Source organism: Hemibagrus wyckioides, linkage group LG13 (genome assembly GCF_019097595.1).
Source record: "Hemibagrus wyckioides isolate EC202008001 linkage group LG13, SWU_Hwy_1.0, whole genome shotgun sequence".
In the NCBI taxonomy this organism is placed as follows: Eukaryota; Metazoa; Chordata; class Actinopteri; order Siluriformes; family Bagridae; genus Hemibagrus; species Hemibagrus wyckioides.
In genome coordinates this window covers 24,293,181-24,319,658 of record NC_080722.1, presented here as the reverse complement: position 1 = coordinate 24,319,658, position 26,478 = coordinate 24,293,181, and the positions used below count along the sequence as shown (strand labels likewise).

At 41.7% G+C, this 26,478-nt stretch overlaps 3 protein-coding genes across 3 annotated transcripts; 2 read left to right on the top strand and 1 right to left on the bottom strand.

Annotated features, from left to right (window-relative positions):
* Positions 1-1,374: 1,374 nt before the first annotated feature.
* Positions 1,375-11,474, top strand: eif3c (eukaryotic translation initiation factor 3, subunit C). The gene is made up of 22 exons (XM_058406298.1): positions 1,375-1,532; positions 2,653-2,770; positions 2,888-2,953; positions 3,212-3,401; positions 3,530-3,655; positions 3,938-3,989; positions 4,666-4,790; positions 4,994-5,118; positions 5,667-5,939; positions 6,077-6,218; positions 6,321-6,446; positions 6,702-6,795; positions 7,034-7,221; positions 7,304-7,528; positions 7,612-7,803; positions 8,633-8,804; positions 9,068-9,227; positions 9,597-9,662; positions 9,752-9,839; positions 9,925-10,090; positions 10,381-10,422; positions 11,136-11,474. The coding sequence occupies exons 2-22, from the start codon at positions 2,670-2,672 to the stop codon at positions 11,210-11,212; spliced, it is 2,796 nt and encodes a 931-aa protein (XP_058262281.1). The 5' UTR covers positions 1,375-1,532; positions 2,653-2,669; the 3' UTR covers positions 11,213-11,474.
* A 1,961-nt stretch (positions 11,475-13,435) lies between these two features.
* On the top strand, positions 13,436-17,858 carry prodh2 (proline dehydrogenase 2). The gene is made up of 11 exons (XM_058406300.1): positions 13,436-13,594; positions 13,692-14,051; positions 14,531-14,721; positions 14,804-14,930; positions 15,445-15,516; positions 15,605-15,685; positions 15,764-15,907; positions 16,118-16,284; positions 16,359-16,469; positions 16,628-16,716; positions 17,253-17,858. Exons 2-11 carry the CDS (start codon positions 13,797-13,799, stop codon positions 17,432-17,434), a joined length of 1,419 nt encoding a protein of 472 aa, XP_058262283.1. The 5' UTR covers positions 13,436-13,594; positions 13,692-13,796; the 3' UTR covers positions 17,435-17,858.
* Positions 17,859-19,985: 2,127 nt separating this feature from the next.
* tbx6 (T-box transcription factor 6) lies at positions 19,986-25,023 on the bottom strand. The gene is made up of 8 exons (XM_058406299.1): positions 24,803-25,023; positions 23,475-23,685; positions 22,848-23,115; positions 22,562-22,705; positions 22,395-22,465; positions 22,249-22,313; positions 21,888-22,149; positions 19,986-21,750 (listed from the first exon to the last, which is right to left on the bottom strand). The coding sequence occupies exons 1-8, from the start codon at positions 24,870-24,872 to the stop codon at positions 20,130-20,132; spliced, it is 2,712 nt and encodes a 903-aa protein (XP_058262282.1). The 5' UTR covers positions 24,873-25,023; the 3' UTR covers positions 19,986-20,129.
* Positions 25,024-26,478: the final 1,455 nt, after the last annotated feature.

The window sequence follows — 26,478 nt, the reverse complement described above, 5'->3', positions numbered from 1 at the left end:
CAAAAGAATACCGTCCAATCCCGCCCACTCCCAAAAGAATACCGTCCAATCCCGCCCACTCCCAAAAGAATACTGTCCAATCCCACCCACTCCCAAAGGAACTTTGGCCAATCTTTCCCACTCCTAAAGGAATACTGTCCACTCCCAAAGGAACTGTGACCAATACCATCCATTGCCGAAAGAATTCCAACCAATCCCTCCCACTCCAGAAGGAATTCTATCCAATACCACCAAACCCTAAAGAAATTCTAAATAACCCTGTCTAAGCCTGAAGGAATTCTCCAGCAGAAGGTTGGAGCAATACCGCCCACTCCTGTGCATGCTTGCAATGGCTCAGGATTTTTTTCTAAAAAATTAAGTAATGTAACCCACCCTGACCAGGATGAAGCATTTAGTGCAATAAATACACTGCACAAGAACCCAGTACACTTCCATGTTAATGTACATGGCATTATAGAGTATATTTATAGTAACTGTAAAGTTTTGAGGCATAGTGCAGATATATATAAATAAAACCGAAACTGGACATACACTATATGACCAAAAATTTGTAGACACTGACCATCACAGACGTGGTTTTTCTCCATACGGTTTCCACCTTGGAACTTGGAAGCACACAGTTAAAGTAAATATGTATTATTATTACACTTTTCTTTCACTGGAACTAACGGTCCCTGTGCCTGTGTGGGTTTACTCCGGGTACTCCGGTTTCCTCCCACAGTCCAACAACATGTACATTAGGTGGATTGGTAATTCTAAATTGCCCATAGGAGTGAGCGTGAGTGTGTGTGGTTATCTATCTATATGAGTGGGTATCGAAAATGGATGGATGGATGGAACTAACGGGCCCTAACGAAGCAAAGCTCTTAAAGGCAGAAGAATCCTAGGGGGCTGACCAGAGCCCTCGTCTCATCTTTTTTTTTTAGAATGAACTGTAATATAGACTCCTTGTTGGACATTTTGTGCTTTTGTGAGTAAATAAACACAAATCACAATAACCCGTCCTAAATCTAGCAGGAAGCTTTCGCAGAAGACTGTAGTCTGTTATAGCAGGAAATGGGAGACGACTCCATATTAATGCCCATTGGTTTTTTTGAGCCCTGTGATGGACTGGTGACCTGTCCAGGGTGTACCCCTGCCTTTCACCCAGTGTGTGCTGGGAAAGGCTCCAGCAGATCCCCCTGACCCTAATTAGTTGGATGTTGAACTGTCAAGAGTCCACATACTTTTGACCAAATAGTGTATTAAAGTGATAATTTCTGTACTAAATACAAAATAAATGTAAAATAAATGTACTTTAAATGACTCGAGTAAAAGTTTTGTTATTGCGGTGTTGGTTGTTTTATTCGCCTCTACACGAGGTGGCAGCTGCTCTGGCGGGCTACGCAACGTCATTTCCTCTCTCGCCGGAAGTAGCCAAAAAGGCTCGGACGCACGCCGTCATTTGTGCTGACAAATTCGCAAATCTGGATTTTAACTTGGCTGTAAATAAGCTCGAAACACGAGAATCGACCGGCTCTATTAGATAACAGGTAAGTCTGCGTGTGGATCTGTAAACGTTTAACGATGAGGATGTTTAATGTCACGTGTAAATGTTAGCCGGCGTCATGCCGTACTGCAGAGCAGCCTCTCGTGTCTTAGCTAGCATGCTAGTTATCTTAGCGGCAGATCTTAGGCTTGGCGTAGTCAGTATTATTGTTATAATAGTCACCTTATTATTATTATTATTGTTGTTGTTGTTATATATGTATTCAGCCTGTGTATTATTTAATCCGCAGTTAGCTTGTTGGTCAGAATACAGCTAACTGGATGCTAATTATTTGCCCGTTATAGACACTTAGCTTAGCAGCTAAATGGGTGAAAAGTCTTAGATGGAGTCCAGCTTTTTGCTTATTAACTACTTCAATTATGTGGAAGTGAAAGAGTGTTTTTTATTTATTTATTTTTACAATATATTCTGATTTGCACAACCTTTCGTTCTCCACAGTCAGTTGTAGTCAGGCCTTTTTTTCAGGGGAAGGTAGATGATGCCTGTTCAAAATGTCGCTTGAGCTCGCCACGTGACGTCACGCCCTAATTTGCATGTCGATTTATTTGTGTTTTTGTGTTTATTCGCTCTCGGTTATTTGCATAATTTATTTATTTTTTTTATTAGGATAGATAGAAATAGTTATTAACTTATAAATAGAGGTGGCCAGGCTGGTACGGTGTTCAGGGTTGATGAGCTCGCTGTTCACAATTTTTAAAATTATTTTTTTATTATAATTTTCATTATAATCTGATTGGTCAGAAGGTGTGCACTAGTCTCGTGCATGACCTCCAGCTGTTATATGAGCGCTAGGTTGAAATGAATGCGCACATTTTAATGTTATTGTTTCTATAGTAACCGCTCTTGCATAGAGACACATGGGAGATGTGACACATAATCTAAGACTAATGAACACTGGTGGCCAGTGAGAACGTTGGTGACCAGTGATTAGCCAGTGAAAATGCTAGTGACCAGTGATTGGCCTAGTGGGAACACTGATGACCCGTGATTGGCCAATGAGAATGAGCAACAAGTTTCTGAGACAGCATCACTGGTCCAGATAGTGGCAGGAGCATCACTGGTTTTATGTGCTGGTGCTGATCATATATTCGTTTTGCTCCCAGTGTGAACAGCTTTCACCATGTCCCGTTTCTTCGCCACCGGATCCGACAGCGAGTCGGAAGAGTCTTCATCCACCGATGAGATCGCCCCTAAAGCGACCGGGACTACTTTCAACAAACAGTCAGTACTCACTCACTCGCACGCCTTCTACATGTAGAGACACTGCTCTGTTGTTTTCCTCCTTCTGTGATTAAGATTCAGTATTTATTTTTTATTATTTTATTTTTTCCTCCTCAGAGCCTTGTTGTTGAGTGATGATGAAGAAGACACCAAAAGAGTGGTGCGCAGCGCCAAGGACAAGAGGTGAGCAGGGGTTTGGGGTGTGTGTGTGTGTAAACACAAAAGGGGAGTTGACCAAAATGTTCTTTACCCACAGTTAAAAATAATGAAGCGTTAAATAAATGTTCTATTTAAATAAATAGATTTATTTATTTTTCATTTATTTCTATTTAAATAAATGTTCTATCCAATTCTATTCAGATCATCATACTGAGTTTGTGTAATAAAGTTATTTTGTCAAAAATAATAATCTGATCCTTGTGTGTTTTTTCCCTGCCTTAGGTTTGAGGAGCTGACCAACTTGATCAAGACCATCCGCAATGCCATGAAGATTCGAGACATGGCCAAGTGTCTGGAGGAGTTTGAGCAGCTATGTCGAGCGTTCCTCAAGAGCAAGGCGATTGTAGATAAAGAGGGAGTTCCACAGTTCTACATTCGCCTGCTGGCTGACCTGGAGGATTACCTCAACCAGGTGCGTGAGATGAACCAGAGAAATGGACACTTCATTAAAAAAATGAAGGCTTTTTGGTTTTTCCTTGAGAACATTTTGGTGACCTTTGTCTCGAGAGTTGAACAGATGCATGTGGTTTGCTGTTGCAGCTCTGGGAGGACAAGGAGGGCAAGAAGAAGATGAACAAAAACAACGCCAAAGCTCTGAGCACGCTGAGGCAGAAGATCCGCAAGTACAACCGTGACTTCGAGACGGACATCGCCACCTACAAGGAGGTCAGTCCTCAACATTTGAAGACTGTTACAACAACTGTTACTAATAAAGTTTAAACTGATGGAAATGGAAGATTTTTCATCTCTATCTGGCTGAACAATCATTTATACCTTTCAGTGTTACTTAATCCAGTCCTTCCAGGATTGAACACAATCATTTTGGTTTAGAAACATAGTGACATCATTTCTCATTGACTGTTTTGGGGAAGTTTCTAATTTCACCTTTGAGCAGTTTTAAACATTTAAAAGATAAAATACTTGAGCTGCTCTCCTCTTTGCTTTTAGAACCCTGATCAGTCTGCTGATGAAGAGGAAGAGAAGGAGGAAGCTGGATCAGGTACGTGACGGATCTGTCTGTTTGGACCTATCGCACAGTTACTGGTTTGAAACCATTACATGTCGAGAAACCACTAACTGAGCTCATCGGCCAGCTTGGGATTATATTTTTGTATTATTTTGATTAGAATTAGCAGAATTCTTCCAGAATTCTCATCTCTTTCTTGGAATTAAATCAGTTTCTTTGTAGAGCGCTCAAAGCAGCTTTACAGAAGTGTAGAAACATAGAAATAATGCTAAAGGTAAGTTGCTATTTATCCCTAATGAGAAGCCTGAGGTGACGGTGGTGAGGGAAAAACTTCCTGAGATGATCTGAGGAAGAAACCTTGAGAGGAACCAGGCTCTGAAGGGAACCTCATCCTCATTTGGGGGACACTGGACAGGAAATAATGGAAATGTTGATAATGTCCTTTCTACAACATCAACCAAGAGCTCTTGAATTAGATTTTATCATATTGTCCAGATGTAACAAGCTTCTGTAAATATAGAAGGAGAAATTATCTCTGTAAAATCTCACGTTACAGCACACGAGTCGAATTTTCCAAACCCAAAAGTGTTTAATGCTTCAGATACCTATCGTATTGTCATATGTACATATCATTATTCCTGTGGAAACTTATGTTTTGATGATTTTTGTATGATTTAATGCATTTCTTCTGCGTGTGTGTGATGTGCAGGCTCATCCTCCGACAGTGATGGAGAGGGAGCAGGGGAGAGCGTCACAGCCAAGAGTTTTATGAAGAAGAAGCCCGCGGCTGAACCGGCTCCCGAAGCCAGCAAGTTCCTCAAGGGGGCAACTGCTGTGAGTCAACGACCTCAACATTTATACACCAGAACACCATCAGCAACAAAAATACATAATAAAAGTTCAGGGCGTTCAGTTTCCATTTCAAAAATGAAGTAAGCAGAAGAGTGTTTACATTTTTCAGTGCATATTGAAAACAACTAGCTTGTTAGCCGGCGCAGTACTGGTCTGTGGTGTCAGCTGAACTTTGTGTCTTGCAGGATGAAGAATCCGAGAGCAGCGATGATGATGATGAAGACTGGGGCAGCGACTCCATGGACAGCAGCAGTGAAAGCGACGACAACGAAGGCAACACTACATCCCTGGCTACGGCTTTCCTCAAAAAGTAAGCCTCACACTGGATTGTGGTGTTTATTTCGTTTATATATATATATATATTTTTTTTTTTTATTTGGTTTGTTTATATGCTTAAGTTTTGTTTGTTTATTGATTGTATAATTGATTTATTTTTGTTTTGTTTATTTCATTTTATTTCATTTACATATTTATTCGGTTTGTTTTTAAACTTTAGTTTTGTTATTTATTTATTTTTTTTCACTATATATTTTTTTTAATTTGGTTTGTTTATATACTCAAGCTTTGTTTATTGTACTTATTTTTGTTTTATTTTTCTGCTTATTTATTTCATTTATATACGTATGTTTGGTTTATGTATATAATTTGTTAGTTTATTGATTGTATTATTTGTTTGTAATTAATTGATCAATTTGTTTATTTGCTTCCTCATTAAATTTATTATTATTTTTTGTTTTTGCATCTTAAATATTACATTGAATGTTTGACCTCTGTAATGGACATATTTAGCTAAAGGTATGTTTGTGTGTCATCGAGCTCTCCGTTGCTGTCGCAGTAAACTAAAGGTTTGTTTCTCAGGACCCAAGACGGAGACAAGCAGCTGGGTGATCGCAAGAAGGAGGACAGGAAGCGCAGGACCAAAAAGAAGGAGCGTGCCGATGAGGAGGGCGAAGAAGGTGAGGAGGAGGGAGCGGACGGTGAAGAAGGAGGCTGGAAGAAGGTGAGGGGAGGAGTGCCCCTGGTCAAGGAGAAGCCCAAGATGTTCGCCAAGGGCACGGAGATCAACACGGCCGTGGTGGTGAAGAAACTCAACGAGATCCTGCAGGCAAGAGGAAAGAAGGGGACAGACAGGTACTGGCTTTACTGCTCAGATTGACCAATCAGCAGCTCTCCTTTCAACTCACCTTTAAAGTTTTATTTTAACCTCTGTTGGTTTCCTGTGCTGTTGTATTCCTTGTATTGAATTGGTGTGTGTGTGTGTGTGTCAGAGCTGCTCAGATCGAGCTCCTCCATGCTCTCGCTGGCATCTCCGAAGAGAACAACCTGGGTCAAGGCATCACGGTTAAGATCAAGTTCAACATCATCGCCTCTCTGTATGACTACAACCCCAATCTGGCCGCCTTCATGAAGGTGGGTGCTTTTCATATGCACTTTATTCAAACGGCTAGTCCACTTCTGCTTTAGGATCGACGTGTGCATGCTCATTGTCCTTTCCGTCTTCTCCGTTCTCAGCCGGAAATGTGGAAAAAGTGTCTGGAATGCATCGACGAGCTGCTGGACATCCTGTTTGGCAACAACAACATCTTCATCGGAGAGAACATCGCTGAAGACAGTGAGAACCTGGCCATCTCTGACCAGGTCAGCAATTTCTGTTCAGAGGAAAAAGCTGTAACATTTGCCCTAAGCAATTACTATGGCTGGGGCAAGAGGTCATTGGAATTTTTTTTTATGATTTCATTTGTTGAAAATCTGATGAAATAAAGTTTTTTTTTTGTTTGAACTCAGAGTTTATGGCTTGGTGTCACTAGGCTTTATATTCCTGATTCTTATCAGTTTCAGGAGTTTGCACTCAGACACTGTAGAAATTCCCCGTGTGTGTTTTTTGTGTCGCAGCCTTTCCGTGTCCGCGGTTGCATCCTGACGCTGGTGGAGAGAATGGACGAAGAGTTCACCAAGATCATGCAGAACACTGACCCCCATTCTCAGGGTGAGCTCAATAACTAAACTAACAGATCGACCACGAGTGGGTCTCATTTCTACTACTATATTGTTAATGTGTTTGCTTGCTCAGAGTTTTCCATTTTCAAATCTATTAGCTTAACCAGGACCTCGAACATTTCTGCTGTCTAAACTCGGAGAGGGTAAAATAAAAGAATCAGCTGCGCAGTTGCAAAAACGGAATTTATCCAAATTTACTATAAACCATAACACGTTTGCTCCTCCAGAGTACGTGGACAACCTGAAAGACGAGGGACGCGTCTGCAACATCATCGACCGCCTGCTGCAGTACCTGGAGAGCAAAGGCACGACGGAGGAAGTGTGTCGCGTGTACCTGCGCCGCATCATGCACACCTACTACAAGTTTGACTACAAAGCCCACCGTCGCAGCCTGGGCCTGCAGGGGGAGAGCAAAGTAAGTCAGCTCAGAGTGTGTGTATATACTGTATAAAAGCATCATTTGTTAGCATTTTAATCAAGCCTCCCTCCTTCCCCAGTCTGAGCAGGACCAGGAAGAGAGCGAAGGTGAGGACAGCGCCATCCTCATGGACCGCTTGTGCAAGTTCATCTACGCCAAGGACCGAACCGACCGCATCCGCACGTGCGCCATCCTGTGCCACATCTACCACCACGCGCTGCACAGCCGCTGGTACCAGGCTCGGGACCTCATGCTCATGAGTCACCTGCAGGACAACATTCAGCATGCTGACCCTCCTGTCCAGGTACACTAAAGGAACCTTTAAACATAATTCTTAATAAATAACGGTCTGAGATTGATTTAACGGTTTAAGTTTTCACTCGACAGATCCTCTACAACAGGACCATGGTGCAGCTGGGCATCTGCGCCTTTCGCCAGGGCATGATCAAAGACGCTCACAATGCCCTGCTGGACATCCAGTCGAGCGGCAGGGCGAAGGAGCTGCTCGGTCAGGGTCTGCTCATGAGGAACATGCAGGAGAGAAACGCAGAGCAGGAGAAGATCGAGAAGAGACGACAGGTACGGTTAGCACTGTGCTGTGAACCATCTATAAATAACCAGGGCTGTGGAGTTGATAGCGACGTAACGGTTGGATGTGTACAGTACGTTTATACAGTAGACATTTTCACAAAGCCTTGTGGAAGTCCGGATGTCAAGTCGAGGAAGCAGTGGTGAGAGAAATGACAGGAAGAGATGCATTTAGAGGAGTCACCAGATTTATAAATTCTTATGGTGTAGAAGTGTAATGTCAAACTATTTGTGTCTGCAGTATACAAGTGAGGGAAGAGTAAACCTTGCACAAAAACGGTGCAGATTATCTATGTAGAACCATCAGCAGCATCAGGTCACACAGTCAGAGCTCTAGTGCAGAAGCTCCAAGCAGAAATAATGCTGTGAGGTTACGCTCTGTGCCCCTGAAGGTCATGATTTTAAGCCAGTTCACCACCACTGTGCAGTAAGTAAAGCCCTCATATCTCCCCTCTCTGCTCAAGGGCAGATCCGAGGATGTGCTTCTTTATTCACTTATCATTTACTTTGTCGTCATCGTCTGTAGTGATGGACACACTTTCAGACCCCTGTCATCAGGTTTAATTTAACAGAGATGTTTAAAGATCTTTAGATACATGCTAAAATGTCAGTAATAATGCTTAATATGTTTATCATTAATCTTGGATGATTATTATTATGGAGCATCCTCGTGGATGAATTGTTTCTATAGAAACTGATCAATGCCTTCTGATCACTCTAAGGAGTCAGGAATCAGAATTTAGCCCCAGGCATGTCTCAGATCTTACTATAATAGGATGGTCATGTTAATAAGCGTTAATCTTTCCTGCTCGTCGCTCAGGTGCCGTTCCACATGCACATCAACCTGGAGCTGCTGGAGTGTGTGTATCTGGTGTCAGCCATGCTGCTGGAGATCCCCTACATGGCAGCGCACGAGTTTGATGCCCGTCGCCGCATGATCAGCAAACAGTTCCACCACCAGCTTCGTGTGGGCGAGAGACAGCCGCTACTGGGTGAGGGCCCCGGTGCATTCTGGGATCTTAAGAGTTACTGCTATGAGTGCTGGATGCAGCTTGAAAAGAGAATCATCATCATCAGTTCATTTTATTTATACACTTATAAACTGTTTGACTTAAGGCTAGTTGCTTAGTAACAGACACAATATTAGAAACTGAACTACGTACGCCTCTTATCACATGCTTCATACAGTCACAGAAACCTCACACTCAAGGTCACATTACCACCGAAATAAACCGCTTCTCTCCATTTTCTCCAGGCCCCCCCGAGAGCATGAGGGAGCACGTTGTGGCTGCTAGCAAAGCCATGAAGATGGGCGACTGGCGCACATGTCACTCCTTCATCATCAACGAGAAGATGAACAGTAAAGTGTGGGACTTGTTCCCCGAGGCGCAGCGCGTCCGGGAAATGCTCGTCAGGTAAAGACCACGCTCAGGTTTGGACGGCAGTTCGGGCAGCTGATTTAAATACACTCGCATCTCTTTCTTTATCACATTATTAATGAATAAAAATGCATGGGATGCTGATGTCAAAATGAAATGAACAATTTCCTATCAAATGCTTACAAGAAAGAAATGTAAGATTATTAAACCTATTTCTTGACATTTTTGACAGATTTCAGAATTTATTTAAGCATTTATTCCTAGAAAGAAGCAAAAAATTAGACAATAGAATAAGAAATATAAATTATGCTAAGAAATAGGTCTTAATAGTAAATGGTAATAATCTTACTTAAGATATATTGTTTAAGCTATTTTAACTTTTTATTTATTTTTTTTATTCGGCAGGAAGATTCAGGAGGAGTCATTACGCACCTACCTGTTTACCTACAGCAGTGTTTATGACTCGATCAGGTACGGCTACAGTGAGCTGTGTGTACAGTCTAGACCTCTGACTGTGGTGTGGTGGCGACGCTACATGACGTGTGTGTGTGTTTCCGCAGTATGGCGATTCTCTCCGAGATGTTTCAGCTGGAGTTACCCACAGTGCACAGCATCATCAGCAAGATGATCATCAACGAGGAGCTGATGGTAAAGCCCAAACTGCTGGCTGTTGTTTGTGAATTTGCCCAATTTCTATTCGATTTTTACACCTTCACACCCATCTCTCTTCCAGGCGTCTCTCGACCAGCCGACTCAGACGGTGGTGATGCACAGGACGGAACCCACGTGCCTGCAGAACATGGCGCTGCAGCTGGCAGAGAAGCTGGGCGGACTGGTGGAGAACAACGAGCGCGTCTTCGACCTCAAACAGGGCGTCTACGGAGGCTACTTCAACAGAGGTGAGAGGATGTTGTCTGGAATAAATGTACAATGGGGCTGAATATTAAGTGAATGCATGCATGCTTGCTCAATTGCCCAACAGTGGAGCTTAGTGATGCTGGGGCTTGAACCCTGATGAACAACACAGAGCCTGAACCATCACTGCCCCTTTATTTATTATTCAACTGAACAGGAAGTGACCTAGTTCTTCATTTATTATTCAAATGAACAGGCTCATGTGTTCCTCCACTCACGATGCTGCTCATGTCCTGAGAAATTCTAATATCTAATTTCTCATTCTGCTTAACAGATCAGAAAGGAGGATACCAACAGAAGCAGGGCTACCAGAGAGGTAGGTGTACACACACACACCCCTGATCACTTGGAATTCCTGTGCTGCCAGATATTTACAATCATTTGTAGTCTTCACCTCAGAGCTGTGACATGAGCCTGGTTTGCTCACGTTTGTTTGTTTGTTTGTTTATTTATTTATTTTTATTAAGGATACTAATCTGTTTATAGTTAATGGTCTGAAACCTCCATGTAATTGTCAGTAGTAGTTCCTGTTACCTTTGGATGACGGCTATGATCTATAACCTTCTCTTGAAGTTAATAAGACCTAAAGAGAGAGAGACTGTAATACCTGCTGTCCTCCATCCTGCCGACTTTCTCGTGCACCACATGACTGAGACTGGAGACTCCTTCCATACATGTTAAATAATTTAATCATGAGACAAGATTAAACTGATCCTGATGCTTCAGGAGAAGTGAGTTACGCGCTCGGTTTCTGCTCTGATTAACCCCCTGGCCCTTCACCTTACATTAAAACACCATGTCTGTGTTCAGGAGGCATTTAGCTGGAAGGTGCCATTATTAAAAATGATTAAATACAAGCTTATTAAAACCTGTGGAGTTTAGCTCATTTCCTCAGACCAGAGTCTTTGCTGAAATGTTTTTAATTTATTTCTATTTATTTGTTTTGTGTTAAATTTCTATGTAATGTATGAGATTTTTCTGACCTCTTGGTTGCGGTGTCATTGCTAACAGTTTCTTTCTCCCTCTCAGATCAGAAAGGTTCCTACCAGCAGAAACAGAACTACCAGCGAGGATCCTACCGGAGCCAGAACCAGGGCTCGTATTGAGTTCATTCAGAGCGAATCTCTCATTCCATACTCGCCTCTGCGCACTTCCATCATCTCCTCTGCTTCACAGCATCACCACACTGACCGCTCTGCAGTTTTATAGCTGTAGCAAACAACCATCCAGATATTTCACCTTCTGCTGCTTCTTCTTCTTCATTGGTTGAATGCATTAAGGGTGGAGCAGATTTTCTGGTAGAACAGATAGAGCATTGTTTTTTTTTTTTTCTGTGATCAATAAATCAATAAATATTCAGTTGATAAATCTGCTTGTTTGTGTGGTTTAAGGTAGATTTTATATATTTATATACATCACTTACACTGATCAGGTATAACATTATGAGCAGTGAGAGGTGAAGTGAATAAGACTGATGATCTCCTCATCATGGCACCTGTTAGTGGGTGGGATATATTAGGCAGCAAGTCAACATTTTGTCCTCAAAGTTGATGTTAGAAGCAGGAAAAATGGACAAGCGTAAGGATTTGAGCGAGTTTGACCAAAAGGGCCAAATTGTGATGGCTAGACCACGGGATCAGAGCATCTCCAAAACTGCAGCTCTTGTGGGGTGTTCCTGGTCTGCAGTGGTCAGTATCTATCAAAAGTGGTCCAAGGAAGGAACAGTGGTGCACTGGTGACAGGGTCATGGGTGGTCAAGGCTCACTGATGGACGTGGGGAGTGAAGGCTGGCCCGTGTGATCCGATCCAACAGACGAGCTACTGTTGCTCAGATTGCTGAAGAAGTTAATGCTGGTTCTGATAGAAAGGGGTCAGAATACACAGTGCAGGACGGGTCAGGGCTGTTTTGGCAGCACCAACAGAATATTAGGCAGGTGATCATAATGTTATGCCTAATTGGTGTATTTTTGTCTTATGATATTCTGACCACTTTCATGTAAACAGTTTGATGATGGACATTGTCCCATTACAGAAAAATATAAATTCAAGATATAAATTATACATTTTAATGAGGAAACCAGAATTGGTCATGATGGAGTGGAAAATGTCCATGACATAAGAAAGAAACCCTAAAAGGAACCCCATCCTCATCTGCATGACACCGGAGGGTGCGATCGTAAATCATTTCCCTTATAACCGTGTACTATATGGTCCAAAAGTGCAGTCGTGCAAAAGCGCAGCACAGATTAGCCCTGCAACGTACAGGTCACTGCACAGGTCCTTCAGTTCAAATATTTGCTCGAGCCTCTGCTGACCACCAGTGATGAACTCGGAGAGTGTGTCCTGGCCGAATTGAGAGACGGTGACAGTTTGAAACATAATTTTAGCACACTTGTATAATATAGCCTGGGGTCAGCAACCCCTGGGATGTTTCCAGGAGGTGAGATGAAACCGGAGAACCTATAGGAAACCTCGGGAAGCCATGGAGGGAACGTGTGAGACAGTGACCTGAGGTTCTTGTTGAATTGAATGAGAATCGTTCCAATTTCAGGTCACTGCATAACGAGCGCAATGTGGACGTAGTGTGTGTTTAAAACAGTAGCTTAATGAAATGTCTCCAAAGGTGAAGAGCTTTGAGATGTCTACACTACCCAACTCATGATATCTGAATGAATTCCTCCTGAATTAACAATGTGCTTGAATTGTGAACATTCTTCTTCTTCTTCTTCTTCTTCTTCTTCATCTACTTATCATCTTAGTCCATATTTACACTAAAAGATAAGCCCATATCGTGGATGCTGTTCACTTCTCATTTAATTGAATTAGGAGAAATCCTGGCAGTATGATTATGAGTTTAGTTTTCTGGAGCGTAGTTGTAGGTTAATCTTTGGCCCCTGGTTTGTTTGCAGGGTCCAGTTTTGGATCAAAGTCTGTGTTTTGAGCTGGACATGTCACTAACCAGTAACATCACTCTAGTGATGAGATTTTATTCTTTATGTTTTGTGGCTTTTTCTTTTGATTTTTTATTTCTTTCTTTTTTTCCAATTTAATGGAAATGTTAGTCTGGAATGTTACGGTTACTATTTCTGCAATAATTATTCTATCTGACTGTCTGTCTCTCTCTCTCTCCATCCCTCTCTCTCTCTCTGTCTTTATCTCTGTCTCTCCAGTTCTTTCTAGAAAAAAATCTCTGTAACATCAAAATCCCACACCGTCTTTCAATATTAAGCTGCGATACAACACATTGAGCCATTATTTTAAATGCACCACCCCAAATGAAATGACCAAACGTTTCTTCCTAGCGTGTTCCCCTGTCGCGCAGCCCAAAGTTCATCCTGTCAGTAATTAACCATGAGACCCAACATAAACCCCAAACCTCTATCCTCTCTCCTTTTTCATCCAAAATTTGTCTATCACTGGATATTCACCTGCCAGGTTTTCATAATAATCTCTGGTCTATCTGGAAGTAACTTCTTGGACTTGAGAAGGTATGAACTTCTGCTGTGACTTTTAGATAAATGGATTTTTGTATGAATTTTGATTTCCGTTGTAATAAATAAGTGAATGCACATTCTTCATGTACAGATCTGTAGCAGAGAACCGATTTGGATTTTGGAATGATTTAAATCCAGTTTGTGGATAAATTTCTTTCACGAGACATACACAAAGTTCTGAACAAAATCCACAGAGATGTCCTTAGTGCTCCGCTTGAGAACGTTCCAGCATTTCCAGTCCCTGAGGATAATAGGAGCACGGACGCTGACGTCAGAACGCTCGGGGTTCACGCCCATCAGGAGTCATGAGCTCAGGGACCCGGTTCCAAATGCACTGCTAACGTTCAAGGACCCACGAGCGTTTCAGGCTAAGAGCTTTTGGGAACTCGTAAGAGCACTCGGGGTTTTTAGACTCTGCTCTTACCCTGCGCTGGTCAATAACTGTGACAAGGTGAGTCTCACTAAATAACTGGTTAATTGGATGCTTAGTTGCTGCTTGACCAGCTGTGCCTCATTAGCATACATTCACACCAGAGCTTATATAATGAATGCTTCAGGATTTTGTGTGTATATATGTGTGTATTTCTGTTTACCTGGGTGACCCTGTCCAGAGTGTCCCACACCTTGTGCCCCAAATCCAGGTTCCTTACGAGCTGTGGAGTCAATTTGCGGATAGAAATTGTCTTAATAATAGAAATTCCTCCTCTTTTGAGTCAGTGAGTCAAATTCTCCCAAATGATTCTTTTTTTTCTAAGCCAGATGTTGTTCTTTGCTAAGACCACTCTTTATGACTCTTTAAGCCACCTCCAGGAGGAGGAATCTGACCCCCCTGGGAATGGCTATGCTGTTCCAATAATTTCACAGAGAGCTGTATGTTTACTACTGAGTTTATTATATGTTACAGTTTAAACATGTCCCGTTTTCTCTCAGCTTATGTCGTTCACAAGGGCCATCCTGGGCAAACGCGTTTTCGCCATGGTCCTTCGTCCGTTTGTGTACGCTCAGTTTGTTGCCGGGGAAACCGAGAGTGAGATTGCAGCATCCATGGAGAAGATGAACTCGCTAGGACTACGTCCCATGTTGGCTGTTCCCATTGAAGAGGATCTAGGAGAAAGCTCTGGGTACTAAAACAAAAACCGTTCATAAGGACATTTCTAAAAGAAAGAGACTAAAAAATAGTCACTGCCTGTTTGAAATAAACAGAGAGAAGAGGTACGATGACAACTTGGCAGCCATGTTGGAGTGTGTGCGCATGTCTCACAGCAATGCTTGGAGCAAAGATCCCATGATGCAGCTGAAAATCACCGCCTTGATCAGCCCCGAGCTTTGTGTAAGTGACTGATGGTCAGATGTTAATGTTAGAAAGACTCCTATCAATTAATCTGCATCATGCTGATACAAACAGTAAATTAGTACTAAAAAGTAGTATTAAGACTAAAAGTTCCTCCTCCCCCCACTGCACAAATTGGTATTGCCCAACTATCTCATCAAAACACGGCGATTGATCCAAAGTTGTTCACACTGTATACCCTTGTTAAAATTCCACAATAAATAATGTGTTTAAGTTTAATCAAATAATTATCTGATCATAAATGCCGATGGATGGATGGATGGATGGATGGATGGATGGATGGATGGATGGATGGATGCATGGATGGAAGGATGGACAAATGGTTAAATAGATACAGACTGGTTTCACAGGCAAAGGGGAAAAATAACCCATAGTATTTTTTTAACAGAAAATAAGACAGTGTGGATGCCAAAGATCCAGAAAACACCTAGCTCATCAGCCGGACCCGGTGCTTACTGTATTGACTATTTACTGCTTTGTTGAATGTGTGTAGGTCAATCTGACGTCCTTGCTGAAGAAGCACCATTATGATCTTGACCTGGTGGTCAGAGCTATGGACGGAGAGGTACAAATGCCTGGGAATTTATGTTTTTATTCCTTTTGTTCTATAGTTACAAAACCAATAAACATTTTGGAAATCCTTTCCCTAACAGTCTGTTACATTTCCTGGACTCAGAGAAACTGAAAACACACATTTTCTTCTTGGACTCAACAGACTAAACCAAATCGGAGAGGTATTAACCCTCACGAGAATTAAACTGTTTTAAAACAATAAAAATGAAAACAAATGCTGATGAAGTAATTGTCAACAGGCAAGTGTTAACAAAGTCAGAGTGCTAGTGGATGCCGAGTACACGTACATGAATCCTGCGCTCTCGCTCGTCACTATGGCCATGATGAAGAAGTTCAATCTGGATAGCGCCTGGATCTGGAACACGTACCAGTGCTACCTGAAGGTCAGTTGTCATTTAATTGGAAAGAGCAGTTTATACGCCGCTTTCACCTCCCAGAAATATGCCAAATTGCCCCTAAGTGTGAATGTGTGTGCTTTATTCATGTGGTACTCCATCCAGGACTGAGACTCGGACACAGTGTTCCATCTGGTTTCACCAAAATCCTGTTACTGCAGATGAATGAATGAATTGTGTTTTTCTGCCTCTCACCAGGAGTCCAGAGACCTTGTGTTCGATGCTATCCGTCTGTCTGTGGACCAGTCTTTCTGCCTCGGGGTTAAACTTGTCCGAGGTGCATATATGGACAAGGAGAGGAAGCTGGCGATCAAGGAAGGACGAGATGACCCCATTCACCAGTCCTGGGAGCACACAAACAACAGGTAAATAAATCACAATCTAGAAATATCCTGCGTGATGGTTTCTGTTTTCATGCTGTGGCGACTTTTCATTACAGCTACAACGAGTCTCTGGAAGTGATGCTTAACCTGATTTCTCAGCAGCCTGACCGCTACAAGATCATTGTAGCAACTCACAATGAAGAATCTGTTAGAAAGGCGGTGACGTGGTACGGCATGATGAACACACCAGTATGATTATGATGGAGGCTTTGCTTTGCTTTGAATTTGTTCTTGATTAAGAAAGATTTCCAATTATTATGGAAATGTCTAGTTCTGTGGCTTAAAAAAAATTTTGCAGGGAGAATATAATGAATCTCTTTTTCAGGATGACTGAGTTAGGGATTGCTCGAGAAGGAGGTTCAGTGTGTTTTGGTCAGCTTCTGGGGATGTGCGATCATGTGTCTCTCACTCTGGGTAAATATCATCATTCACCTCTATGATGTAAGGAATAAACTAAGATGGCTGGTGCTGTTAGGAGACAATAATTAATGATGTTATGAAATCGATTTAGTGATAAAACCCCAAACTTTATTATCTTCACAAATAAACAACTAATTCTACGCTACTTGTTTTATGCTAGGTAACAGCGAAAAGAATTAGGCACCAGTCAGTGACAGGGTTTGATTTTTCAAATCATTTTTATTGGTTTAAGGGAAAAAAAAACCCATATGGCGTCCATTCCAGTGGACGCAGGGTCTTAAACATGACCATATTTTAATTTAATTATATGATTTTTGATTATATAGAGCCTTACAAGTCCCTGTGAATGAGTTGTTACTACTGAAACAATAATATATTAAGGTGAACACACTCATGTACACCAGTGAACTGAATTACAGCTAGGACTCCGGTCAAAATCAGATTTGAGGATGATTTATAAAACACTGGTGCTAATATCCTTATTAAATGTTAGATTATTTTGCTTTTGTGACTATGTGACTTCCCTCCAGCTCAGCAGGGTTTCTCGGTGTATAAGTCGGTGCCTTATGGCTCAGTGGATGACACTCTGCCGTATCTGGTTCGGCGGGCTCAGGAGAACCGAACCGTGCTGCAGGGGATCCGCAAAGAGAGAGACCTGCTGAGGCAAGAGCTACGTCGCAGACTCCGGGATAAGATCACTCGAGCCAAGTAGAGAGAGGGAGAAAGAGCAAAAACAACAGAAGATAAGGTCTGCAGTAGGAACGTGCTAGCTGATTAAACTGAAGTCAAATTAAGTGAAGTAATGAGTAATTGGTACAATGAAAAGAAAAGAAAAGATAAGATGATTTTATGATAAGTGTAATCTCACTGCATAGGTATGGTTTGCGAAATGTACTACGCTACTGCTACGTATACTTTCCATGTGGTGTTTTCCTGCATTACTCTGCTTAAAGTGTGCCTCATTATATCATCAGCTTGTATTACATCAGCTTGTGGGCTTCTGAATGTTTACTTAGACTTTCGGCTTTTTCTCCAAACCACCCCAACACCAAATGGAGAGAAAAGGAGAGGGGGGCTCTGCGGTCATTATCACCTGCTCTTTAATGACTTTCAGCGCTACAGCCAGTTCACTCCCATTCAAAAACCTGTTCTTGAGCAAATGGGCTTGTACTCTTTTACTCCGCAGGATAACAAATAACAAAAAAGTGCAACAATTTAAAGGGCCAACCTTCGTTGTGTAAATAACGCCAAGGAAAATAGGAGAAACAGAGTGCAACAGATTTATGGGACATCTTTAATCCTTGTCTGCAAAATGACACAGGACACAGTGGAGCAGCTTTAATGGGACACAGCTTGCCGGCTCGAAGCGTGTTCACTTCTCATGACATATGGAGGCTTATGGAATGTACAAGAGAACGTGTAGCCCTCAAAGTGAAGCCTCAATGAGTTATTTAATGGAATTAAGGAATTGGTAATGAAATATACCTCAGACCTGGTACACTGTGTCTCAATATCTGTAACAAATCAATGTCCTTCTTTAAAAATAGCAAATCTACAATGGGGCCCAAAAGTCTGAGAGCACTAGTTAAAAAGCTTAAAATTATTTTTCAAATGTCAAAAATCAGTATTTGGCTCTATCAGTGCTTTGTCTAACAATAGAAAGTGTTACTTTCTTAGTTTTAGTTGTATTTAAATTTCTTAAATTTCAATTTTGTGGACCAAAAAATGTTGTAAATTCATCTATATACACTGATCAGGCATAACATTATGACCACCTTCCTAATATTGTGTTGGTCCCCCTTTTACTGCCAAAACAGCCCTGACCCCTCGAGGCACAGACTCCACTAGATCCCTGAAGGTGTGCTGTAGGATCTGGCACCAAGATGTTAGCAGAAGATCTTGGTGCCTATGGAGGCCCCACCTCGCAATTTACATGATTTAAAGGATACTTTGGATAGATACTGACCACTGCAGACCAGTTTTGGAGATACTCTGATCCCGTGGTCTAGCCATCACAATTTGTCCCTTTTGGTCAAACTCGCTCAAATCCTTACTCTTGTCCATTTTTCCTGCTTCTAACACATCAACTTTGAGGACAAAATGTTCACTTGCTTCCTAATATATCCCACCCACTAACAGGTGCCATGATGAGGAGATTATCAGTCTTATTCACTTCACCTCTCACTGCTCATAATGTTATACCTGATTGGTGAATATAAATTGAATGCTTGCAATGAGAACTATGTGAAATGGCCAAAAGTTTGTGGACACCTGGCCAAAACTCTATATCCCATTCCAGATTTATTCCACTCTGCCATTATAATAACCTCCAAAAGTGCATTAGTGAGATCAGACAGTAATGTTGGTGAGGAGATCTGGGGTGCAGTTGGTGTTCCAGTTTATCACAAAGGCATTCAGTGGGGTTGAGTTCAGGGATCTGTGCTCGAGTAATTCCAGTCCAACTTGGAGAACCATGCTTGCTTTGTGCACATGGACATTATCATGATAGAACAGGTTTGGGCCTCTTAGCTCCAGTGAAGGGAAATTGTAACACTACAGCATACAAATACATCCTATACAATTGTGTGTAATACTACAATTGGGTGTGATGGTCAGATGTCTACAAACTTATGGCCATATCATTTAGAATGGGAACTGTTAATCTGCTCTAGAAGCTAGAAATTAGGCAAAAACATTCACAGCACTTTTGGTGCTTTCATTAATTCATTCATCTTTAGTAAGAACTCTATGCTTGTCAGGGTCACTCTCTATCTGGAGCCGATCCTGGGAACATGAGGTGGGAATACATTCTGGATTGAATGCCAATCCGTTGCCATTACACAAACACTCACACACCTTTTTAACAACTGAGGGGCAATGTTTGTGGTTTTTTTGAGGACCTGGAGGAAACATGGAAGCTGCCCTGATGCTGTGAAGTGGCCAGACTACCTGCTGCTTAACACATTAAAGTTTTACTTGAATAGATGATTTTGGTGGAGCAATGTATGATGTCACATATTTACCATGAGTGTTACTAATGCTTATTTTTACAAAACTGGAAGAATGTCTCAATGTTTTCTGTGTACATTAAAGTGTTTAGAACTAAAATGAAGTTAATTGTGAATATCGAATTTGTTTTTCTAGACGCATTTATAAAGGTACATTCATGAAAATACATTGTTTGAATTTCTTTTGTTCATATTTTGTGATTCTTCAGTCGTAAATAAAGAGAAAGGAAAATGTTAAACACACTTTATTTGCTAGTTTCGGTATACAGATATTTTAAATGAGGTAAGAATGATATATTTGATTTATCTATCCTGAATGCAAAAATAAACACTAAATCCATTACATAGAGGTTCAACGACGTAGCTTATATTCAGAGGATGTCAGGCAAAAATTCCTTCTCAAAATGCAGGCCTTCCTCCAAGGTCTAGGTAGGACCCTTGGCTGTTAGCATGTACATGTTGGGGCTGCCTGTAAATGTGTCTGAGCTGTAAATGAAAAGATGATCGGGGGTCCTGACAGAGCCGGAGAGGATAAGAAGGAAATGGGTTATAGAGGGAAGTAGCCGAAGAGGGCAGGGTGTTATCTAATGAAGGGAGTAGGGAAGGGTGCAATACCATATCAGGAAGGTAGGGGGCAGCTGCATTGAGCTGAGGAAATGACCCTATTTCTGATGGAGCTACTGGAGGATATGCAGCGGAAGTAGCAGTGTACTGTGTATGAGTTGATCCTGGCATGGGGTGGTTTTGTAGGGCTGAATGTGGAAGAAGTGAGGCTGTAGATGCTGGCATAGGAGCAAAGGACTGTGATGGAACTTGAGAAGCGTTTGCAAACTGGGGAGGGATACTGGACAAAGTAGAGGTTGAGAATGACTGAGTCATAGTTGGCTGGACCTGGGCTATATTTGGAAGAGTTGGAACAACCTGAGAAGATGCAAGAGTAGGAATTGCTACATTCTGGAGAGGAGGGGGACCAGATGGGATGGAAGCAGGTAAGGGATAAGATATGTGAGAGGCTTGAGTCGAGTTAGAAATGGACCCAGGGACTACATGAGAGAGCGAAGACGCAGAGATTGAATTGACTATGGGGTTGGTAAGGACTTGTGAACGAGCTCCATTTACGGAAGACATTTGATTGAAGGATCCGTTTGCTGAACTTGTTGGGTTTTGGTAAGTTGAATGGTTCATATGAATAGTTGCAGACGACTGGAAAGAGTAAGGTGCTAGGGTTTGTACAGGCAAAGAGGTTGAAGTACTTGTATTGCTGGGTTGTGGTGGGAAAGGAAAAGCAGTCGTGTTGCTCTCCTGATCTGATGGGGTATTTAAAGGGGTGGAGGTGGATTCTGGCACAGAATTAAAGGTGAATGCTGCTGGGATTTGATTTGTATCTGGTTGTCCATTTGGATGCGTCACTGGAGGAAAGGGAAAGGCAGTTTGGGATAGGATTTGGGATGGGGGAGTGGTGGAATCTGGATTACTGGAGGATTGCACTGGTGGAAAGGGGAAGGCAGTTGGGGTGGAGTCTTGAACAGCAGAGGGTGTAGAATTGGAGGAAGCCAAACCACCAATCGCCTGGCTCTGAGCTGTGTCAACAGATAGACCAGGAGCGCAGCTGTTGATGGACTGGCAAGAAGGTTGAGGAAGGGAATGGAAAGGTGGGTTTGTGGGTGTGTGAGGGCTTAGGTTTTCTTGGGATGGAAGAATGGAGTGGTAGGAGGAAGAGGGCAACTGTGGTGAAGAAGATGAGTGACACATAGAGGTATGTGTAGAATCTTGGGGAGGGGTAGCAGTGGAGGTGATTGGAGAAGAGGAATCCATGGTAGGATAGTGTGATGAAGCTAGGGATGAATAATTTTGCACAGATGTAGGATTGGAATGAGAGGATGGTAGATCAGTCTGAGTGGAGGACAAAGATGAATAGAGGGATGTAGGCTGTGATAGAGGCACTGACAGATGAGATGAAGGTGGAATTGAGGGAGCTGCATATGTAGTGTATGAGGAAAGGCCAATCATCTGGGTAGAGCTGTTGAAAAGAAACAGTTATGTATGAAACACTGGCAGTGTTTTCTTTCACATAATTCATTAAATAGATTTAAAAGAAGCATATGACTATAGTTTGCGCTTTATATATGGTAGGTTTATTTGTAGTGTAAGACTTACCCATCAAGCAATCCATTGTTCACCTCGTTATTAGATGTGGACTGAGGTTGGTTCTCTACTGACTCTGGAATCTCTGAAATCTCTGACATCTGAGTCATCTGGGAACTCAGAAATGTTTGACCAGTGCTATGCTGCTGTACTGCCTGCTCTGGTATAGATGGCACATCGGAGCAGAAACCTGAATCAGACAGCGACAGAGTGGTGCTTTCCAGTCCCATGGGCTGTGGTAACACCTCGGTGGAATCACATGGGTCACATGATTCTGGTGGAAAGAAAGACAAACGCTGAGTCACAGAAAGAACTAGAACTATTCCGTCTATTTGGTGTCTGTTTCGAGAAATTTTGAAGTGAGTTTGGTTACCAATGTCTAAAGGTTCCTCTTGATTGGGGTAGTTTAATTTCCTCTTTTGCCTCGCCTCCCTTTGTCTGGAAGAAAAAAATGATATGTTTAATAATGACATGCTTTTCCACAGACATGTTTTTCTATAAATAATTGACAGGACTTACTTCTTGCTGTTCATGCCATTCTCCCTGAAACCTTTGGCAAAGGGATTGGAATTGATCTTCAGTTCAGTTATCTGAAGAAAACATTATTGAGTCATGTTAAAGTGAAATGATCCTCTTCCAGTGGTTTATACTACTCTGTCTGTCCTTTAACATGAATTTATTTATACCTTGTTGTTCTGGTAGGCTGTAACAGTGATGAACTGGGTCTCAGGGAAGGTGAAGGTGTGTTGAGCTCCACCCCACATCATCACATCCCTGGTTTCAACCACATGCACTCTCGCTTGGTACTTGTGCAGGGAGTGCAGAATGATCTGGTGGTCAGAGATGGTGGACAAAAGAAGGTAAAATGCTTTTAAAGGGGCAATAGCCTTTCTATGACTCTAATTCTTTCTAAGAACTAGATTCACAGAGGAAATAAAAACAGACCATGATAAGCATGATGTATATACTCACATATCCTTGTCCGTCCAGTGTGTTGTTGGTGAGTTTGGCTCGATGGAAAGATATGGTCCGGTTCTGCCAGTGTTCACCAGTTGCGGGAGAGTCGGGGTGGATGAACACCCTGTCTGGAAGTCGAGCTTCAGCTCCTCCCACCACCTGCCAATTGTCATCCTGGAAACGATAGCGGAAGGAGTCTACGGGTATGATGTCCAGCAGGAGGATGTAACGCAGGGATGGGTTCAAGCCAGACACCTTCACTTTTAGCTGAGGAAACATACGTCTGATGGAGAGAAATGAATATAGGAATGTTTAATAACATTAAGGTCATTCATTCATCTTCAGTAAGCACTACATCCTGTTCAGGGGTATCTAGAACTTATCCTAGGTACAAGATTCTATACATAACAACAATCATGCCACATACTTTGCACTTATTTCTATGTGAATATATAAAGAGTCTTTAAAGGCACAATACCATTTTATATTATTTGTCTTTATTTATGAAAGAAATTAACAAATTAGACAGAGGACAGCTTAAAAAATATAGAGTAAAATGGTATGGAAATGCAATTGGGATACAAATAACCATTAGATTTCACTTTCATGTCTGCATCAATTAATAATAAAAAAATGCACTACCTGCCCTTCTTGGTGATGATCATCTCAGTGCCAACGGTGCTAAACTGTTTCCATAGCGATACATTTTCCAGCTCTATCTTTATAACGTCTTCAGTTTTCCCAAAGTTGTCTCTTTTTGCCGTGGGTGGGGGTAGCAGACGGGGTGGCAGGCTCCGGGCCGCCATGTCACATGATGTAGGGTACAGGGAAACGTGGGCTGGTGGCTCTCGATCTGAAGGGCAGAAGAATGACAATATATTAGGCATAGCATCAGCACTAGTCATATGATCACATCTCAGCTTTCTCTTTCACATCTGAGGTGCTCACAGCCTACTGAATAATTTGATGAATAGCTGATAAGGTGAAGAGCAGTAAATTGTTCTGATTTCCCGTATGAGGGGGCCGGCACAGTTTATTTGTTCTTTATTCAGCTTTATTTATTTATCTAATAGTCTAGTAGACCGCATTAAAATACAACTCAATCCAATTTTATTTGCATAGTGTTTTTAAAATGGACATTGGATATATAAATTCAGGATATAAATGAAACATTTCACTAACGATCCTGCCAGAGGCAAGGCTTGTGAGGAAAAAGTCCATATGAGGGGAGAATAAGACATTATTAAGGAGAAACCTTGAGAGGAACCAGACTCATAAGGAAACTCTTTCTCATTCATGTGACACCGGAGAGTGTGATTATAAATCATTCATGTCTATAACTGTGTAGTGTGTGGTCCAAAAGTGCAATTTTTTCCTGTAACCAGGAAATTCGTTCGAGTTATAACATGAAGCATGTCTATACATGTTGTTGTTGTCGTTCTTTCGGCTGCTCCCTGTTCAGCATCACCACAGAAGATTGTTCAATCTGCATATTGTTCGATTTTGCACAGTTTTACACCAGATGCCTTACACCTTTCTGACTCAACCCTCCCATTTTAGCCAGGCTTAGGACCGGCACTGAAAGTTAACTCTTTAGGGTCTGGGTTAGCGCCATGTCTGGGAATCGAACCCGGGCCATGGCACTGCCACTGGACCACCAGGAGGCTTGTGAAGGCTCACTATTATCTGACGTGAACAATCTACTAATAATCTGTCCTATCTGTCAGCCCTGCTTGAATTAATACACTTAATACCAGTTATTTAGGCAACACACACACACAGTGATTAATAATACACAGTAATCACTAAGAATTGGGAAATATGTGGCAGAAATGTCCCTGTCCATTTCATTTAAACTCACATTCTTCTTCGACTCATCTGATTCTGAAATCCGAGATCCTTCCAGTAATTATGTGATTGAGTGAAGAGTAAATCCTCTTTTTGTCTTCAAACGCAAAACACTCTCTTACCTCGATAGCAGCAGTCTCCAAGTCTTTGTGCTGCGAGAGCTAGACTGGGATACATCTCCACTCCCAACATCCTCTCGCCCGTCCTCAGGCTCCTTTAGAGCTTCAAGAAATCCTTTCTACTGTGTCAAATCTTCCAATTTACCTCGAACGTCTTAACATGCCTCACTTACGTCTTCTTCTCTTGTTCTGCTCTTGCTTCTTTTACCAGCCAGTGGCTGTGTGCCTGTGTGTTATATAGGTGAGCGTGGATTAGCATATCAACCAAATGGCAAAGTTTTCACACTCCCTCCCTCTCCTTTCCTTCAGTCTCCATCAGGCCTGTAAGGACCACACGCTTGTCCTTTGCATACTGTTTAAACAAGCAAACACACACACACTCGCAGGCACAAGCATGCAAATTTCTATGACGGCAAACAAAATTCTCACACACTCGGGATTAACAAAGCAAACAAACCAAACAAACAAAAAAACTCTGACACAATATCGAGCAATTAATTATACACAGTTATGTTACACTTTAAGCCTGTTCCATAATCAGGGTTGTTTAGTCGGACGTAGCTTCAGCTACAGCTGATACTTCTTGGTGATAACACACTTCAGACTGACTTCTGACCACAAGCTATAAGAAGTGACCCAGTACATATGCACTGTATCATTAGATTGTGTCAAAGATTGATCAAAGTGGGGTCCGTCATCATTATTTTTTTTTTTACAGCTTTGTTTCAGCTCACTTATTATACATTTTTAGACAAACTCAATTAAAAAATCCCCTCAAAACATTTAAACACAAAAAACACCTAGAAACGATCAGTGAAGTCCAATTAAAATATGTGTTGTGAGTGGAAATTTCAGGAATTAAAAATATCTCTCCGGTTCCATTCAACAATTTCATCAAATTCTTACTGTACACTTATACAAAGAAGAAAAATAATAAGTGTAATACATGAATTGCTGATTTATGGTCATTAAATTAATTTGTACTGAGAGTTAAGATAAGATGAGATGAGATGAGCTGAGATAAGATTGAGATGATGAGATAAAATCGATCTGCTTTAGAGTACACAAGAGAAATAAATATAAATATAGAAAATGTACAAAAGGTGCTTGAGAATTAAGATAATATTGCACATAATATAAATCACTATTATTAGTTGAATCTAGGAGATTTTATTATTCAAATACACGGAAAAGTCAGGGAAAAGTTTACCAGGACACAGTGATCGGAAAAGAGCTGAAATGTAAACAGCGTGCAAGTCTTAACATTATTTGACTCCCTCTATCCTTCTCCTTCTCTCTGACGGAGGTGTGGAGGGCAGGGTTTTCAGGTGGAAGCATGTGGCACAGTTTGGTCTGATTGCTGCAGTTTGGTCATCTATGTAAACACTGCAGGTCAGACACCATGTATCCACACGTGGCCGAAACAGCCTTACAATAACACAGAGCTGTAGAATAACAACCGACGAGGTGCTGGATGAAATAACAACTTCCCACAGCGCCATGAAATACTTTAATAGTTCGGTCTGTTTAGTCAGGTGAATAGTTTGGTTAGTCATGCAAGTATAATATTTTCATCAGGTTTCTTTTACAGGTTATTTCACCAGCGTCGCCTCTGGATCGCTCACGAATTTCTTTTTCCAATAAACATCGTCACAAAGCAGAAATCTTAAATGCAAATT

Excerpts from the sequence above, each read along its gene's own strand:
- eif3c (XM_058406298.1), top strand. The coding sequence starts at position 2,670 with ATGTCCCGTTTCTTCGCCACCGGATCCGACAGCGAGTCGGAAGAGTCT. Across the intron at positions 3,402-3,529 it reads TGGAGGATTACCTCAACCAG|CTCTGGGAGGACAAGGAGGG; the intron begins GTGCGTGAGATG and ends TTGCTGTTGCAG. Across the intron at positions 10,091-10,380 it reads CGGAGGCTACTTCAACAGAG|ATCAGAAAGGAGGATACCAA; the intron begins GTGAGAGGATGT and ends TCTGCTTAACAG.
- prodh2 (XM_058406300.1), top strand. The coding sequence starts at position 13,797 with ATGTCCTTAGTGCTCCGCTTGAGAACGTTCCAGCATTTCCAGTCCCTG. Across the intron at positions 14,052-14,530 it reads TGGTCAATAACTGTGACAAG|CTTATGTCGTTCACAAGGGC; the intron begins GTGAGTCTCACT and ends GTTTTCTCTCAG. Across the intron at positions 15,517-15,604 it reads TCAGAGCTATGGACGGAGAG|TCTGTTACATTTCCTGGACT; the intron begins GTACAAATGCCT and ends TTTCCCTAACAG.
- tbx6 (XM_058406299.1), bottom strand. The coding sequence starts at position 24,872 with ATGTTGGGAGTGGAGATGTATCCCAGTCTAGCTCTCGCAGCACAAAGA. Across the intron at positions 23,686-24,802 it reads TGGAGACTGCTGCTATCGAG|ATCGAGAGCCACCAGCCCAC; the intron begins GTAAGAGAGTGT and ends TCTGCCCTTCAG. Across the intron at positions 22,314-22,394 it reads AATGGCATGAACAGCAAGAA|ACAAAGGGAGGCGAGGCAAA; the intron begins GTAAGTCCTGTC and ends TTTTTCTTCCAG.